This window comes from Cyrtonyx montezumae, unplaced genomic scaffold (genome assembly GCF_038088225.1).
Source record: "Cyrtonyx montezumae isolate F1298 unplaced genomic scaffold, pur_monq_1.0 scaffold_9, whole genome shotgun sequence".
Classification (NCBI taxonomy): Eukaryota; Metazoa; Chordata; class Aves; order Galliformes; family Odontophoridae; genus Cyrtonyx; species Cyrtonyx montezumae.
Genome location: NW_027072100.1, coordinates 13750680 through 13768595, shown reverse-complemented (window position 1 = coordinate 13768595; position 17916 = coordinate 13750680). Strand labels below are relative to the sequence as shown.

Genomic DNA, 17916 nt, shown 5'->3' with positions numbered 1-17916 from the left:
TGTAACTGCTGTGGAACAAGGTCTCAGGAAAGAGAAATACTCTTTTTCCCCTGTGTGTCACCAGATTCTTTCTAGAGATAGTGGTTTTACTGTTCACAAAGAAAAAAAAACGGATCACTTGTTATCAACACAAAATTCAACCCAAACCAGTCTCCTGCAGCCTGCTTTGGGTACCAGAAGTTCCAGGAAACCAAGAGGCTTTAAAAAGACACCAGTTTTGGATGACACGTGCATGATACTTCTGTGCATATGCACATATACGCTGCACTACTGGAACTCAAATGCTATTCTGAATCTTTCTGCTTTTGAAGAAGAACCAGCTACGTGTTCATTTTTATCTGCACTCAAAAATCAACAACTACCTCAGAATGCCATCAGTTATTTCTCACCTGCAAAAGAGCTTTGCACAGCTTCAGATGAGTTATTAGAAGTACATCTAAGTTGTCATCACCAGTAGTTACATCTCTTGTTTCTGTTTTCGTATCACAGCTCAGGGGCTGAAACGTGTTGTCATTGTATGTGCTGTTGAGAAGCGGAAAGAAGGAATTAAAACATCACCTCATATTGTCACATAAGTATGAAGACATGCACTCTCACAAGAGTGCAACCCTCACTTTTGCAAGTTCAAACAAGCTGCAGAAATGCAAACCAGGTGGCATTTAAGAGATAGCAGCATTTTTATTGCATTTCTAACACTTACTAGAAAACACAAGGGCTATTTCTGAAACTAGAAATAAATAACATGGCAGTAATATCAGATCCGTTGAAAACAAATTTCAAAGTTATATTTTGGAAAGTCAGTAACAGAAAATACTTCCAGGAAAGCATGACTTGAGGCAATGAGTCATTTGGGTCAAAAGCCCTTTGCTTTATTCCAGCTTGATGACACTGGGAGTGTACTAAGTCTCCCAGGACCAGGTCACAGCCCTGGAACACAAGTCCCAGTGCACACAACTTGGAGAATGCAAAAAGAACATTCAAAAGAACAGGTAGAAGAGCTCTGTGGACAGACACACGGAGCTCTCTCCCTCACTAGTGCAGAACTGCTCAGGGTTATCCAGACAGCCCTGTCTGTGGCACTCTTGCACGTTAGGCATTCCATCACATCCCACAGGTGTCATTCTCCAGTGTTTTTCACACATTCAGTTCAAGCTTCCTGCAATTTCAGTCTGGCATTCTGAATTATGAATCTCAGAATGTTAAAAAATAAAAATAAAATTGTTTCTACATTGGATGTTCACACTGTTAGCACCTCTGTACAGCCTGCACTTAGCCAAACACAGCCTAACTGTAAGCGTTCTGGGATGAGCTCTGCTTTCTCCTTTACCTTGCCACCCATAACAAAGAGCTGCAGACACCTACCTGATACTGGCTGTTCTTATGCTTCCAAACAACGAAATTTCATCAGCACTGCAGTCAGCGTTTAAAAAGTTGAAACTTTCCAGTACTGTCTCCACCATTAAACTTTCCATAGATGAATGTCTGTGATGAAGTGTCTTTAGCTTTTGAAAAATGGAGGGAAAAATATTGTTATTTGCAGATACTAAACAATTTGACATTATTTCTTTGTTAATAAACCAATCTGCCTTTTTTGTTTGGTGGTTTTTTACTTTATTCTTAACATATCAGGAAAGTTAGCTGTAGGTACACCACTGATCCTGAAATAAACACTGCTGATTAATTTCACAGCATGCTTCGATATTTTAGTTTGTGTTCTTTGTATTTCCACATCTGTTAAATTTGGTACAAGAGCTGACTTTCTCTGTATCTCTTGCCATTAGTGTAACATTTCCCATTTCAGATCTAAAAGTAGAAAACAGAGGGTTCTACTACATGACACCACAGTATCTGCCTGAATTTCAGCTGGGACAGAGTTGTTTTTCAAACGACTGCCTGGTGCTTAGCTACCAGCCAAGTTAAACCACAATAGTATCCAAGAACTTAATCATCAGTGGTAGACTTCATTGGGTCACTAACATTCCACTGAAAAGTCTGCTCTGGGAATATTTGTTTTGTTCTCTTTTTAATTCCTATATTTAAAGTGGTTGTATTGAAGTAGGAAGTCAGCGTGGTGGTGTTAACGTCATTTATTATCTCAGATCTGAGATGAAGTCTTTCAGCATCTTGTCTCCCAAGTCCACAGACTATGATGCCAAGAAATTTACAGTATCATCTAATGCTTGCAGAAAGCTCTTCTCCAGGATCTTTCCAGTAAATAAAAGTTTCCAGCAACATATGGTTAAAAGATTCACTTGTCTGACAGACTGAACAGCCTGCAAAAGCTAGGAGATCATGAGAAATGCTGTGTGGCAAACAAATCAGAAACAAAACAAAATGCAGGGGCTCTGACATACAGTTCAGATCCTGTTTATGTTTAACCCAGACGACCTTTCACTTTGACTGCTTGCAGTTTCTTAACTTCTTCTGCCAGATTATTGACTCCTAAATAGCATGTGAAGGCTGTCCCTGAGAGATGTGACAGTGCCACTGTCAGTCAGATCTGGAGGCTGCTTTGTGTGACTAGTGCCCGACCTCTGGTGGCCAGAGTTACTTTTTGGGAACATGCCATTGATACAACCTGATGTCAAACCCACTACAGGGTCACAAGATTTTTACCTCTTAGGAATAACAGTGAAAACTACATCACCTACCAGTGTTAAAACACTACCATACCTTTAATTTATCCCTCAGAGTTAAAACTTGGTATTCCAATTTCTCCAGCTGGGCTTGCCCAACATCATGGAATTTCAGCAGATTTAACACTTCCTGGAGAGTCTTGTCAATTGACTTTGCCAATCCATCTGGTTTTACATCATCTGCAGCATTCAGGCTTTTCTGGCTAATGCTTTCTTGTTCTGTCAGATGGCGATTTCTGGTCTGGTTTAAACTTCTACTGCCTTTGCCATGACTCAGAAAACTAGATGGGTTACTTGGAAACGTGTCCACACACGGAGTCTTCTTCAGAATATCTAGAGTTGCATGATTTGGAAGAGGATGTTGCTCTTCTGCACAAGTCTCTTGAATAATCACCAGTGGCAATGTCCTATGGTCTGGAGCTGGAACTGTAATTCTGGATCCTGTCCCTCTCTGATCTTCAGAGCTGAATGAGTCTCCTTCACTTGTCTCTGCAGGATTGTGAGGTTTACTCCCCTCGTGTGCACCAAAATCACAGGCAGCCAAGTAACTCAATATGCTAGGAGGCTGAGCTTCATCACTTACATCCCCTTGATTCAGTCTTTGTTGCAGAACACACTGCAAACGAATTCATATGTGAGCACATATGCAAATGAAAAGCACAGGATGAAGAATCATGGTTTCCTGCTCTTAAAAACTCAAACTGATAAAAAAAACCACAGAGCCCATCTGCACAGGGGAACCACACTGCATGGACTGCACACAAGAAATCATTATAACAAAGCAGTGACAGCCTACTGAAGGAATTAGATGAAGAGGAATGGAAGAGTTCTGCTGGAACAGGACCACACAGACCAAGTCCAACTGCCTGACCACCTCAGGGCTAACCAAAATTTGAAATGTACCGGTAAGGACATTATCCAAGTGTGCCTTGAACATTGACAGGTACAGGACATCAACTACCTTGATGGGAAGCCTGTAGTAACTCAAGAAATGACTACATGCTATCAGATGGAGAGTTACCAGGACAGATATGAAACTGGATTGGAAAGTACCTTGTAAAGCATCTTTCTTGATCACAAGATGTGAACGTAGCAGTTAGTGCAAACATTCATTTTTAAGAGTCCAGCATACCCTACATGTAAACCTTCCTAATGTTGACAGCATGCTCTGCTGCCTGAGCGAGGCAATGCTGAATATGGCTTAGCCCTGATATTAAGACAGCGTGTATATGGTGTTATCAGCATATAACACCTGTGGTAGAATTGACAGGAATGTAATAGTACAACCATTACATTAAAGCCCTCCTGAAAGCATAGAAAGGCTTTTTTCTCTTCCCTTGGGCTACATTTGATGAACATTAGAGCTGAGGAACAAGGTGACCTGTTTGACACAGCAATTCTAAGACAATATTCTGCACTAAGGCTACTGAGACTGGTTCCTAGTGCAATTCCCACTACAGAGTATTAGAACAGGTGCCCACATCCCTACCATACTGACTGCCAACAGAAATATTTCACAGGGATTTCATTTCTTCTACAAAATCTAAAATGAAGCTCCAAGTAATAGGAGTGAAAATAAAAATAACCCCCTCTGGCTCTGGAATTGTCACATGTTTTCACACTTCTGAGTGCAATCTTTAATAGCCTAATCAAATCTACAGATTGTAGATCCTAGGCCTGTGCACTGCATTTTGCTTTCCTCAGCATACTCACCGGGTAGTATTTCTCTCTGAAGCTGGGAGTACTTGGTGGGGTCCAGTTGTACAAAGAGCTCTTCCTGCTACCCACAGAAAACTTGGCAGTGGTTCCAGGTGACAAAAACAGGTTCTCTGTGTCAAAGGGGCTGTAGCAGAACACACAAAGACCAACCTGTCAGTAAGACCAAAAAGTACAGCTATGCTGAGCAACAGGAACAGCTGTTAGGATTGGAAGTGTGATGTTTAGTAAACAATAGAGGGAATAAAAGGAAAGAAAGACTGACTGCCTTCTGATCAGTATCTTTGATCACACCAACTGAAAAAGAAATAGGCAAAAAAACTGTGCATCCTATATGAAAATCTGAACACCCTTTAGGACAGAGACCTGTGCCACAGTCTTTGGAAGACAAGTCCAACAGACTGCAAAGTCTGATGAGTTCTCTGTCCTGCTGCAGTTTCCTGCACAGACACCAGTGCTGACAAGAACAGCACAGACTGCTCTCTGATAGACACTGGACAGCTGGTGAGACACACACCGTATCAGATAGGAAGGAAATACAAAACAGTACTATGAAATAGCTGCACTTAGCTGTACAACACAGAACCACTTTAAGTCTGAAACCATCCAAACGCTATTGAGGTCTGACTGATTACAGGAAAAGGAACTTCTGCACTTTAACAATAGCTAAAGCACATAGATCCACTCCTTTCCAACTTGTCACGTCACACATGGACAGCATCCTCCAGTGCAACACACCACTGTCTTCCTCAGCACGGAGATACTGCTCCATGAGCTAGCCCAATGCAGGTTAACTGGCTAAACTGACCAGCATCACCCAGCTGGGGTTCATCAAACAGGCCAGTTCCGTGGGTTCACATTAACCACCATCTGTATTGCCTCAATATGCAGAAAATAAATCTGGTTTCTGACAGAAAGAGCCCATTAGTCAAAGCCTGCTATGTTTACTGATGGAAACAAATTACTTCCATCCACGGCATTTCTACAGAGATCCTTTCCTCAGATTTTTCATTTTTAGCTTTTAATACAGCAATGCAGTAATGCAAATCTTGCCCTTTTGACAGTTACTAGAATCCTAAACACAAAGCAAAACACAGATGCCCTTCAGAAAAGCTCACTGCTAATGCAGGAGAGCAAGCAGAGTGAAAAGAAGGGTGAACAAACACTGGAAAGAATGAAGTCTTCTCTAAAGCATCTACTATCTCTTGCTTTTAAGCTCTTTAGTACAATCTGTCATCTTGTTCCACATTCTCGTAGCAAACAACGCATCATATTGAGACAGATCTAAAAATCCATCTCACCCAACATCTTGACCTTTTCAGAAGTTGGTACAGAAAAGCCTAGGAAAGGCAGTGCCTAGAACAGGCACTCCCCCAGACACACACTCCAATTTCAGCAATTCATAGCTCAGACATGTCATATACTAGACGTTGCAAGCACACTACTGCCATTAATAGTCATTAGCAGACACTTCTCCTTAGCTTGTCTGAACGTTTCCTGAAATTACACAGAATCACACAATGTCAGGGATTGGAAGGGACCTCAGAAGATCATCTCATCCAATTCCCCTGCCAGAGCAGGGTACAACTCTCCAGCCTGTCGAGGTCTCACTGGATGGCAGCACAGCCTTCTGGTGTGTCCACCACTGCCCCCAGTTTCGTGCCAACACAAAACTGCCGACGTAAACCCTCTGCATAGGTCAGAAGCATGCAGAAGTTTCATTATTTAACTTGAAATGAAGAGCAAACCCTGTGATCTCCCTCTGTGGCCATGCTGTTTGAAACAGAGGCCAATCATTTCCTCTTCATGCGCCCCACAGCCTACCTATATACCTGAACAGTATTATCCACCAACACCTTTTCAAGCCTGAAAAAGCTGTTCAGCTCCTCCTCGAGATGAAAGTGACTCTGTATCTCCAATCACCTTTGCTGTGTCCATTCAATTTCAATACTGCCAAATGCATGATGGTCTTTGGTTATGACTAACTACAATATTGGCACTAAATACATAGTGTGTAACACCATCATTAAGGGCAACAGTGATGTAGTTTGTGACTTAGTACCGTTGCTGGACTTCAGCATACAGATCCAAAACATTCATGCCCAGGCTGACTTCACAGTTCATTCAGCAGAGCTCGTATTTCTAGACAGAAGCTCCCATGACATCAGAAACTTTGTGCCTTGATACACTCAGAGGTGCCTCAGCCCTACCCATGCCTGGATACTAGTGAGATTTACGTTACCAAAACCCCCAACCTGGGGAAGGGTGAAACACTTGGTATTTGCACTACTTTACCACCCTAGTGCATTTTTCTGTTAGTTGCATAAGGCAGACTGTCCTTGAATTACATCCTTAGACAAATGTAAGTAATCAAACAGAACATTCAACAGTTGAACTCAACTCTGTCCTCAGCTCCAGAGGTTTTGAATTCCATTCTTTCACCGCCAGGACAATAAAGTCTCTGCCCACTCGTTCTGTGCATTAAATATCCATTTTAAATATCCACAGGCTCAGAAGGGCACCTGGTGGATAGATGAACCTGAACTCCACTATTAAACCTGTGGACACAGGCCCACGTTGATCCAAGCAACAGTTTTGGTTGAATGGATTAAGGTTACTTTTTAACAGAACATGGCATTCATTTTCTTTCCCTTCCTATTGAAAGTATGTGAAAATGCAACTTTAACAGAGCGATCAGAGTTTGGTTTCTGCAGTTCATTGAAGCATAACAAGCATACATCTCAAGGTCAGTACAGCCTGTTTTAGGACACGCTTTGAAACATCATTTGCCTTGGAAAGCACAGCAAAACATTGGACTGCTGCCTAAAGATACCCAGGTGAGTATTTATTAACATAAGCTTTTATCCATATGAGGAAGACCGGTAGTAGAGATGTGCATTTACGTTGTTGGTGGTGGGTTTTTACATTTTTTATTCTCCTTTAAGGTTTTGTTTGCCTCCTGCTCCAGGAACCCTTGTGAAGCAGGCCAGCACACATCCAGAGCAGGCTGAAATGGCCGGCGCGATTCTGGCTGGAGCCCTGACATTCCAGCACATGGCACCAGCTGAGATTTTGAAAAGAGAATACAGGCTTTCTTTTTGTCATTCATGAGTGAGAATTCAGATTGCTGTTTTGGTTGGCAGAATAAAACAACATATGTTGCCAAACTAGCCAGCAAAGCAATTCTGTAAGAGGCCCAAGCCTATTCATGCTCCTCGTGGCATGATCTACAAAAGAGTTGAAGGAACTTTCATTAGAAGCCAGAGGGCTAGCAGCCTAGTTAAAGAAAATATACATTGACATGTAGGTCACTCTTCACGTCTAAATTTTTTTGCAGAGCAGAACCATATTGAAACCTTGCTTTTCAGCAATGTTTGGGCATAACATATATATTTGTTTAATTATTCTTAAACAAAAGAAACAGACATTATTTTGAGTGCTCTCTTAGAAACACCCTCAATTATCATTGTCAAACTTTTTTTCTGTAGGGACCTTCATCAAACAGGCTGTCAAAGTGGAAGAGCATGCCAGCTCTGTGCAGAACTTCTCTGAAAAATCCACTTGGTAGAGTACCAAGGCATTTCACAAGACTTAAACACAGCAGAGACATACAGTTGGAATATTCTCATAGACTAAGAAATTTCCAGGTGTGGATTAATGCCTAAAGAAAGTCCATCACAACTAGCTCTGCTCCCACCTCAGATGCTGCCAACTCTAAAAAGCTGGGTAACTGCTACCCAAATGCTACAGCAGTGCTCATCTTTTCTAGTCAGAAATTACACTGTAAGCTGTGAGGTACTGCAACAATTGAATAACTAAATAATTTAAGTAACAAATATCTAGAAAATTCAGTCAAATACTATTTACTTTGGAGACTTCAGCTATTATATGATCAACCATGCTGTATCCCAGAATAGGAAGGTGTTTTCCTCAAACAGTCATTTAGGAAGAATAACTTACATACATATTTATACAAATTATTGACAGTGAGGAAAGTCAAGTAAATTCAGCAAAAGCAAATTTTAATTGAATCTGTTAGAGTGGCATTTATATGGGTTAACAGATTGGTATTGCTTGGAAGAGATCACTACACTACCCGAGATGTGCCATCATTCAGTACAGCACTCACAGAGCTAGGTATAAAATCTGGTTTTACCCCAGTAAAGAACACCATCTTTACTCCATGAAGACACATCCTTAAGACTGAAGACTTGAAGTCACAGAGAAGAAGGAATTCCTGTGTAAGAAAAGTACCTCTGCAAACAGTGTTCTGCTTGTAGTCAGTTCTGCCCCCAAGGCTTGAGGTCTTTTGATGATTTTCATATCAGACTAAAGGAGGAGTATTTGGGGGGTGTGTGTCAGGTGACTGGGTGAGGAGAGAAAAAACAAGGCAACAGAAAGGCATCCCTCCACTAGGGACGTGTAAGAGCTCATAAAGCCTCCACGCCCTCTTCTCTACCTTCTTCACCAGTTCTAACACATGCAAATGTCAAAGAAAACCAACCAATTGTCCTTCATTTAAAAAGCCTTTCATTAAGATATATATTTTAACACTTAAAAATTTTACGCAGCTTGCAACTTCTTCACTCCACATACTTTTCAGTAACTCTGCCAGGAATATGTCTGCTTCCAGATTCAAACGAGCATACATACACACCTTGCAGTGAATCAGAGGAAGGTTCACAGGGCATATGATGCAAGATCACAGCAAACTTCTGGAGTAAGGCTTTCTTACCCAACTAATTAGTGACTCAGATAAATAACAAATAATTAGCTTCTCAAATAAATAACAGAGCCTTCAAAAATTCTGCTGCAGCACTTCACCAACACATACACTGATACCCAATGTTAGATCTCAGGAGAAAAAAAGTATAACAAACAAGAGGTGTAAGAACTCTGCTGTGTGAGTTCCGTTCTCATTGACTAAGAGCAGTGTGTGCATTTGAAAATAAATTTCAGATATTGTTGCCAAACCTTATGTTTTGGCCCAACTGCACTTACAGATGAACAGAATGGGTTTTCAAGAATCACAGCATACCCAAACATTCAGAAAGCAGTACGTTCAATAAAGCTCTTATTTCTCCTCTCCCAGAATATCAACATGAAAATTTAACTGAGCACTTCACTAAAAAGACTAGACTTATTCCCTGAACAGTACCAACAGAAACAGGTTAAAAAGTTCTGATTCATTGCAGCAAGTCTATGAGTATGTACTGACAGTCCCAAACATTAAGTATAGCCAGTTTCCCAAGAAATTGGCATTCTTTTCCCAGTAACAATCTAATCTGCCATAAACTTATAGTCACATAACTATTTTCCGCTTAAGGAAAACAGAATAAATAAATAAATAAATAAATAAATAAGCCCTCACACAGACAACTTTGTGTCAGGGTATTTACATTTACAAACCCAGAAGAAAAAAAAAGAATCAGTAATTAACCAATTCACATTTTTCTCACCCCATCAGAGATTCTCAGGAAAGCGGGCCACTTTTTAATTAAAGAAGTCTTATTAAATGCAAGGAGTTAGCACACAATATGAAGACAACAGTTACAAATTAGAATACACTAGATACTGCTGTTGGGAAAAGATTACAATAGGTTCATCATACATACATTCAGTCACAGCCAAACTGAACAACAGCAGAACACATAGCCAGGCAAGACTGTCAGGGTACACTCAAACAAGTTGACACACAGCAAAAATAACAGTACTACCTTGAAGATCTATAGTGGTGTGATTAGAGTGTGGAATAAGTTTCAGTGCAGCATCCACAAAAGCAAAAGTTTGCTTTTAATAATGTCAGTAATCCACTACAAAAAAGTGCAAACGTGAAGTATAAAACAGTTCAACAAGTAACAGGCCCAATGAAAATAGCCAACTGTTTTAAATGTGCCTCTGTAACCAAGGTTCCCTGCAGTGCAGAAACAAGCCTTGCATCAATAACTGTGGTCACGGTGCAAACAGGAAGGTGTCAATAGGAAGCTTCCATTTTGTAATGATTCTTGGCCTGGTAATAGTGACTGTCCTGAATTTCAAGTGAATATTGTTTCAATTCAATTTTCAATTTCCAAGAAGCTTCTACTTTCAGTTTCTTTTCAACGTCTTTAAGATTATTGGTCATGTTTTATAGATGTAAATAGACTGCTCACAGCTAGAGTTGAATACTCGCTCAGAGAAGTAGTAGAACTAAGTAGAAGCTTCCTAATTGGCTCTTGTAGCTAGCCATGGTATGGTAACATTAATTCAAAGAACTGAAGGGCCACAGAAATATGTTCTTCCCTTTCCCTCCACCTCCCCAAGAACTGGTCCCACAGAGTCAGAAGTCAGGCCTAGTAGCTGTGGTTGCTGTGAGGAAGCACAAGGCTTCTATCTATCCCGCACCTGCTCTGCAAATAGAAAGAGAACTGTGATGTTGAACGCTGCTCAATGACATACTTAAGAGCCTTTTATTTCTTCCATATTTTTTACTTCTTTTTTAATTTAAGCTGTACTTACTTCCAGAGGACTTCCAGCTGTAGCTTGATAGTGCCCAGTTCAGTTATATCCACAACAATTGCTTGAGGCTTGGTTGTAAAGAAGTTTATGCTGTCACATGTCACAACACCAACCGGAACTGTGGCCAGTCCCCGCAGTTCTGTGACCTGCAGGGACAGACAAATACATCCATTTTCATCCCAACAGATGATCCTAAGGGAAACACCCCTGGCTCAGATCTGCTCAGAGGCCCACAACGGATTTAAAGCCCTGAACTCTGATCCTAAACTGTGAGCCAATAGTCCCACAAAGAACATGCCATAGATCGTTAACAAAATAAGAGGTTCGTGAGTGGAGGAAAACACAGAGCTGTACAGTACTTCTAAGAACAGAAAGATGGGAACAGTGTGAAAAATATTAGTCCGACTTTCACAAGTCAACAAAAAGCTTTGTGTTAGCTCTTCTAAAACAAAGAGATTCACAGAAAGCAATACAAGTTTTCACAACTATTATGAGAAAACAAGCCTCTCAATGGCCTTCTCACGCAATCAACATCACACAGCGGCACCAAGAGACACATCATAAGGACACCTCTAAATGCTGTCTTGGCCAGACTCCAAGGAGTCTGAGGTAACCGAGTTCCTGCTGCCAGTTAGGAGGGAAATACTGTAATAGCTCATAAAATAACTACCAGGACTGGAAACCACACACTGGCACAGTTTCCTAGTAGAAGGATCCAGCACAAACTTCAATCTCAGCTCCTTTTAGGTTGACAGAAGTCATGCTGCGGAGTCCAGCCCATGGAAGATGCCAGATTACATTGGAAACGCTGTCTGAGGATTAACTCCACCTGCTAGGTATGTGCCAAAATCAATGCCAGTGGCAGCTGTATAAGGGTATATGAAGACTATAACTACTCACAAAACAAAGCCTGTATTGTCATGGAGCACTGCCACCAGTTCCTTGTTATTAAGGATATCTTAAAGGACCTCTTTTGATGTACATGATATTTTTCTTTAGACTTTTGGTAACTCTTTAAGTACAGTTTGTACCAGCACATGAATGTCACTGGCTTTCTGGCATGGAAAGTCTCTGCAGTGAAATATGACAAAAGAACGTGCAACACACCCATGTAAGGGGACACTGGAATTACACATTCATAAGTGCACACGTGGGTAACATATTTTCCTTACACCTATTTCTCATTTTCAGCAAAGAACAGATCCCAAGGTACTTATCACGTGGGTGATATAAGCACTATATACATACACATTTGAGTTTCTACATCTGAACCTTAACCTGCAATACCCTAAGATATTAATCCAGGATTTCATATTCATTTTACACACACACACTTGACTCCAGAAGATGGGAAAGTAGAAGCACTAATATGGGTACCAGTGCCAGGAGCACCAAAAGAAAAACCAAGACAACTCTGTTCAATACACAAAAAGTTGATTAAGTGCCATTTTTACACGTTCAAGAAAAGAAAATTACTTCAGTGTTTTGACAAATGCATGGTAGGCTAACAAGTAAAGCAGCATGGCAGAAGACCTGTTAACACACTGGTTCCAACCCAACCATTATACACCACACCTTGATTTCAAACTGCTCATGGAGATTGGGTATAAAGATCTTCTCTTCTTCATCCCATGTTTGGCTGTCATCACTCTCAATCTTGCCTTTCAACCTCCATTTTTGACGTCCTAGTCGCACAAAAACCTGGAAATCACAAAGTGAAGAGGATGTTAGGCCAGCGGACCATAAGCCTCAACTCTTCTCCAATATTGCAGAGGCAAAGCTGTTCATTTGATCACTATGTATTTAGGAACTTGGCTAAAAGTAGAAGACTAGAGGCAAAGGTTCAGGTGGTGATTTTTGACATCTTCACTCGATTACACCTCATCCATTTTAGAAGACCTTCAAAACAGCCGTACATGCAGTGCAGAGGTACTGAAATACATGGCACATCAGAATTGACTTAGAATCGCTGGAAGTAGCAGAGAAACTACTAAGCTGCACTGAAATTACACCACGGACAGTCTTCCAAGAAACAGGCAGCAACTGTTACTTAATTCTAAGGCAGTTCTGAAGATACAGACCTACACAGCTGGTTTTAGTAGACAATCACTGCCATCTTTCAAATCCTCTTGTAACACTTAACTCACATCTTTCCCACTTCAATCTCAGGCCAGAGTAATCAGTGAACACGCCAGGGCCCTGCCCTCATCAGGACAGTGCAGTTTGATCGTAGCTTGTTTCCCACTTGCCTTCAACACATTGTACCAGTTCCTCAGCAGCAAATTCACAGCAATAAAACAAAGGACAACATGAATTGCTATATACTGCACCTCATACTGGTCACCTGGGCAGAGACGTGCAAATCCCACCAAGCCTGAAAAGAGAAGAAAAACTCGTAATATTTGAAGAGTTCTACAGTGTCCCAGCAAAAGCTCAGTGACCCAGTTAATATCTCTTTGTGCTCAGCCTCATGCAGAAACTATCCCACTGGGTCAAAACTCCTTGTCAGCTTCCGTACTTATATTCAAGTAACATTCTAGATCTGTTTTACAGTACTGAAGCAAGCACAGTTTTGCCAAAAATTCTGGTCAGGGTCAGATTTAGAAAACCAGTGGAAGCAACTCACATTAATTTTGGGTTTCCTACATAGAAATCTGATTAATTTAGAGTCTATTAATTCAATTGATAAGTCTTGAAGGAAATGTGACAAGGACATACCTTTCATCTTCAAGTGAAACTCTCCTAAATGGACCTCTAATGCCCCTTCTATGAAGCACATGTCCTAAAAGAAAGACTGAACAGTCAACTAGGACTGAAAAGCAGAGTGAGTAGAGTAGCTCCCTTTCCATGCATGTCATATTCTTATGCAATCTTTGACTTTGGTTTATATTTACTTTATTTGACAGACTAACATTTGCACTAGTGGAGGCCAACGGAGAGACCATTCATACCACTGTTAAGATGGAAAATTTTGATGCCTCTCCACAAAAGGGTGGAACATTTAAATCAATTAATCTTCACTTACTTTCCACTACTTGTTTAATAAAAACAGCATAACTTACACATTTCCAATCCATTACTCGCCACATTACTTCCAAAGGAAGTTATAATGGACACCAGCACTACAGCAGAAATGCAATGAGTTTTTCCATTTGTCTTCATGAGAACATGGACATGAGGAGTGCACAAAAACAGAGAGGAAACAAGAGCTTTGCCTAAAAGGTTTTTATCTCATAAGTTCCACTTTGCATTATGTACTGTATTTCAGTCACACATTACGTTCTTAAACCGCCATTACTAGAAAAGCCATCAGCTACTCCTGGTGTCTTTTTTGCTAAGCAACAGTCAGGTCCCCACTACAGATATGCAGTATTCCCTACCTCTGTACACTCCTGAAAGTTCTTATAAAGCTCCACTAGGCTCTCCCTTGAGGCTTTGGTGGAAGGAGACAAGGAAAAGGCATGTTTCATATTAGTGGCCCCATCTCGTAGTCTGCACTGGATACAGTAAGCTTCATAGAGTTCTTCTACCTTTAAGATTTGTGGATAATTTTAACAAGAAACATTGTCAGTCTTTAAGGGAGGGGAGGGGAAAAAGAAAAAGACTCGCAACCAAAACTCATCATCTTAGTACTGCAACACAGTGCAACTTATTTTATAGATTGGTAGACAGTAATGGTTTGTAGGTGTACCTGAACACAGAGAGGAGGGGATACTGAGAAATAATTCACTCTGTAATTATTAGTATAGAAGACATGAAGTAGAGTAACACTTTGCTACCCACAAAACAGGAACCTGATTCTCTTAAAATACATTAATACACCCACACCTTTAGATAAGTCTAAGGAGAGATTTAATTCTTTTAGAAGCAGACAGCTGTCATACAAAAATCAGAGGTGGAGGAGGATAACATGTAAACATCCTGAAAGTAAACTTAAGTACTGCCAGTGTTTTCAGAAAGAGTATGCAAATTGGTTTCACAGGTAAACTCAGGTTAGGCTAAGGCAAACATTCAGCCTGAACAGAACCATTCAAGAAAACAAATAATAACCACTCTGTTATGGAAGAAGGGGATAGCTTTCAGAAAGTATCCAGTATCATTTATCTTCAGATACATATATATACAGATATAATATATCTATAATCAAATTATTTTCCATTCAGAGAGCTTGCTTACATAGCAATAAAAGCCTCACACATACAAGATAAAATTCCCTTACTTTGCTTATGTGGAACTCCAGTTTTCTAATATATCTCTCCACAGAGCGGATTTGCTTTTGAAGTAGGCAGGCAGACAGAGAGAAAATGAAATCGATTAGTTTTTTCAGTATTTCCTAAACAAGTCTAAGTAACACAGTAAGCATCATTACTTTTTCCATATTTGCCATACTCACAAGTCTTACCTTATCAAGGTCATAGTAGAAGGCCTGAAAGACAAGCAGCACAAGTTGAACAGGAGATCACACAGCTGTATATATTAACAACATTTTTATACTTATTTATGATGGAACTCACCACATTTAGCTCAGATGCACTAAATTAATATGTATTGTTTACTACAAGGAGACTGGTCTTTCTACTTCAGAATCAAGGAGATACAAACTCAGTAAGAAAAGGAGAATGATCTAAACAACAAAGCTGCCTGTTGAAAGAGGGAAATCTCAAATTCATATCTAAGCATAATTTGCTCCATAAATTCTACATTGTGATGACTTGCTGGATCTGACCTCAGTGCTTTAAGTAGAAAACTCCTGAAAGTTCCAGATGTGAGAGATATCATCTATTTTTGTGCCAGTTTTTTAAAATTCATTTAGGTATTAAGAGCAACATACCAATCTGGAGTTTCTTTTAGTATCTTTGTGTCGATCAGAGAGACAATCCAATTCAGCCTGATGTGCTTCCAGGTACTCACTGTGGAAGAAGAAAACCAGAAGCGTTACATTCTTCTGGTGCATTCATTATGATATCTTCTAAAAATTTTTTTCAGCAGAAGGTTGAAAAGCAAATTCCTTCTCTAGAAATTTCTCTTATTTTCTTCTCTAGAGGTGTGAATGGCCTTACATATGGACACTGGTCAACAGATGAGGAAGGGCAGTTTCCACTGCTATTTATTCATTCTCAGTACCAAGTTAATCCTAGAGGATCAGGTGACAGATATACAGGAGCACCCGTAAAAGAGGAACCCAAGCCCACAGTGAGTGTCAGCAGATGTTCAGTGCTGTTACCTAGCATTCAAAGAATCCCAGAATACTTTATACGAGGCAAAGAAAAAAAAAAAATCAATTCATTTGTTCAGTAAGTTTTTTCTTACAGTTGTAGAGGAATAAGTTCTCATCAACTAATTCCATCTTAAAAATAAATAACAACCAACCAAACACCTGCAACACTAACTGCTTGCACTACAGAATGAAACAGCAACACTCTGCACGTAAGGTAGGGCAGATATCATCCACTGTTTCAGTATGCAGAACCAAATGCCACCTTTTAGAATGCTAGATAACTCCTTAAGGCAACTGTCACCTTTTCCAGAGCAGGAACTTCTTGCAAAGTGTGAAGAACTCGATGCCAGCTGGCTTCTGTACAGCTGCTTGCATGCAAAGGTTGGCTCTTAAGAATTCTTATAAGGTCTTTAGCTATCTCTGCTGAGAATATCTCCTTCCAATTTTGCTTTTAACACAGGTAAGATTTTTCTCTCATATTTAAAAGGGAATTAAAGCTGTTTGGTATAGCTACATAAGACATGGTCTCTGAGCAGTTAAAACAATTTCACATTAGAAAACTACACTTCAAGTTTGCTTTGATGCATTCGTATTTCTCACTGTTACCAGATCAGATCCCTCAAGATACTCAAAGGCTGAGCATTCAGCTGTCCACTCTTCACACTTGTCCATTAACATCTCGCTGCAGGAGCAGCCAGGGCTGCTGGTAGGAAAGTTTGCTTTCCTTTTAGGAGAGCTCTGTCACTTTTAGGTTTAAGCATGTTAAAGTTGCCAGCTTGATGGAATAGGACCCAGATGGTTAACATAAGAGTAATTCACAACAACTATAAAAAAAGCGTCACAAAAAACATTCTGTACTAAAAATTCAAGTTACTCCAGCACCAAGAACTCTTAGTCTGTATCTACTTAAAATTTGGACTTCATACTGCCATTCGATACAGTTGTTTTCTGTAGGTTACTTCAGTCAATTAGTTAGCTACTCAGTTTTGGCAGGAGGCTGATCACATGGCACTCCCTGCAGTACTGGCAACAAACTCTGATCCACTTTATATAGTTTCTCCTCCCAAAGCTCTGATAAATTCTAAACCTTGCAAAAACATTTAATTTCATTATTTATTTTAAATCAAATTCAAATAAGACACAGACTGATTCTTTCATTTATTTTAGGAACAGGACTTTATAGTTTGTTACTGGGAAAAAAGTGACACTTCTGAGTGCATAATAAGTTATTAGAGTGCTTTTCATGTTCTTTTCTTAAGAAAACTATGATCAGAATTAACACAGAAAAATTCTGAAGAAAACAGAAAAACACAGGATCAAACTTCACAGGATGCCAGCATGAAAAACATAACAAGTTTTGCAAATCCAATAGTTGCCACTCTGTCTTCTAATCACAGACTCAGAGAGTAGATGAAGCTCCTACAGTATTACAGTAAACCTTAGACCAGGTTTACTGACATCAATTCTAATGATTTAAGATGTATATTTTTAGGTAGTAAGGTTTGAGGACTCAAAGTCTGTTCAGTTTTAGTTACTGGTAGAGTCAAAGATGGAGACAAATGGCATTTTATCACCACTTCTTAATTTTCAATCTGTAATACCAAGAATGCAAGTTCACCCATATTTTATTTGCCATTTAAGCACCGAGTAATATCAGCATTTCAGTGATGTAACTGACAGCATCCTCAAAGCCAGAACAGCTCAAATGCACACTGCCAGCCCTCTCTGATTTCTGTTACATCTGTTCCATACATCCACATCTGCCAGGTAGAAAAAACAGACAAATTTGACCTTTCATCCCTTTTAGTCAAGTTCATACTAATGCAGCATTGTCTGTGCAGCCAGTTA

General features: G+C 40.0%; 1 protein-coding gene across 5 annotated transcripts in view; it reads right to left on the bottom strand.

Moving 5' to 3' along the window:
- RIPOR3 (RIPOR family member 3) overlaps positions 1–17916 on the bottom strand; it is a 49056-nt gene that overhangs the window by 6058 nt on the left and 25082 nt on the right. For all 5 annotated transcript variants that reach the window (XM_065754040.1, XM_065754042.1, XM_065754041.1 and 2 more), the window contains exons 4-15: positions 15682–15760; positions 15253–15276; positions 15070–15123; positions 14231–14380; positions 13569–13632; positions 13181–13224; positions 12426–12551; positions 10851–10996; positions 4350–4479; positions 2674–3252; positions 1363–1502; positions 390–522 (exon numbers count right to left, since the gene is read on the bottom strand). In XM_065754040.1, coding sequence (XP_065610112.1) covers positions 390–522; positions 1363–1502; positions 2674–3252; positions 4350–4479; positions 10851–10996; positions 12426–12551; positions 13181–13224; positions 13569–13632; positions 14231–14380; positions 15070–15123; positions 15253–15276; positions 15682–15760 — 1669 coding nt within the window. The remainder of the gene's footprint in view (positions 1–389; positions 523–1362; positions 1503–2673; positions 3253–4349; positions 4480–10850; positions 10997–12425; positions 12552–13180; positions 13225–13568; positions 13633–14230; positions 14381–15069; positions 15124–15252; positions 15277–15681; positions 15761–17916) is intronic.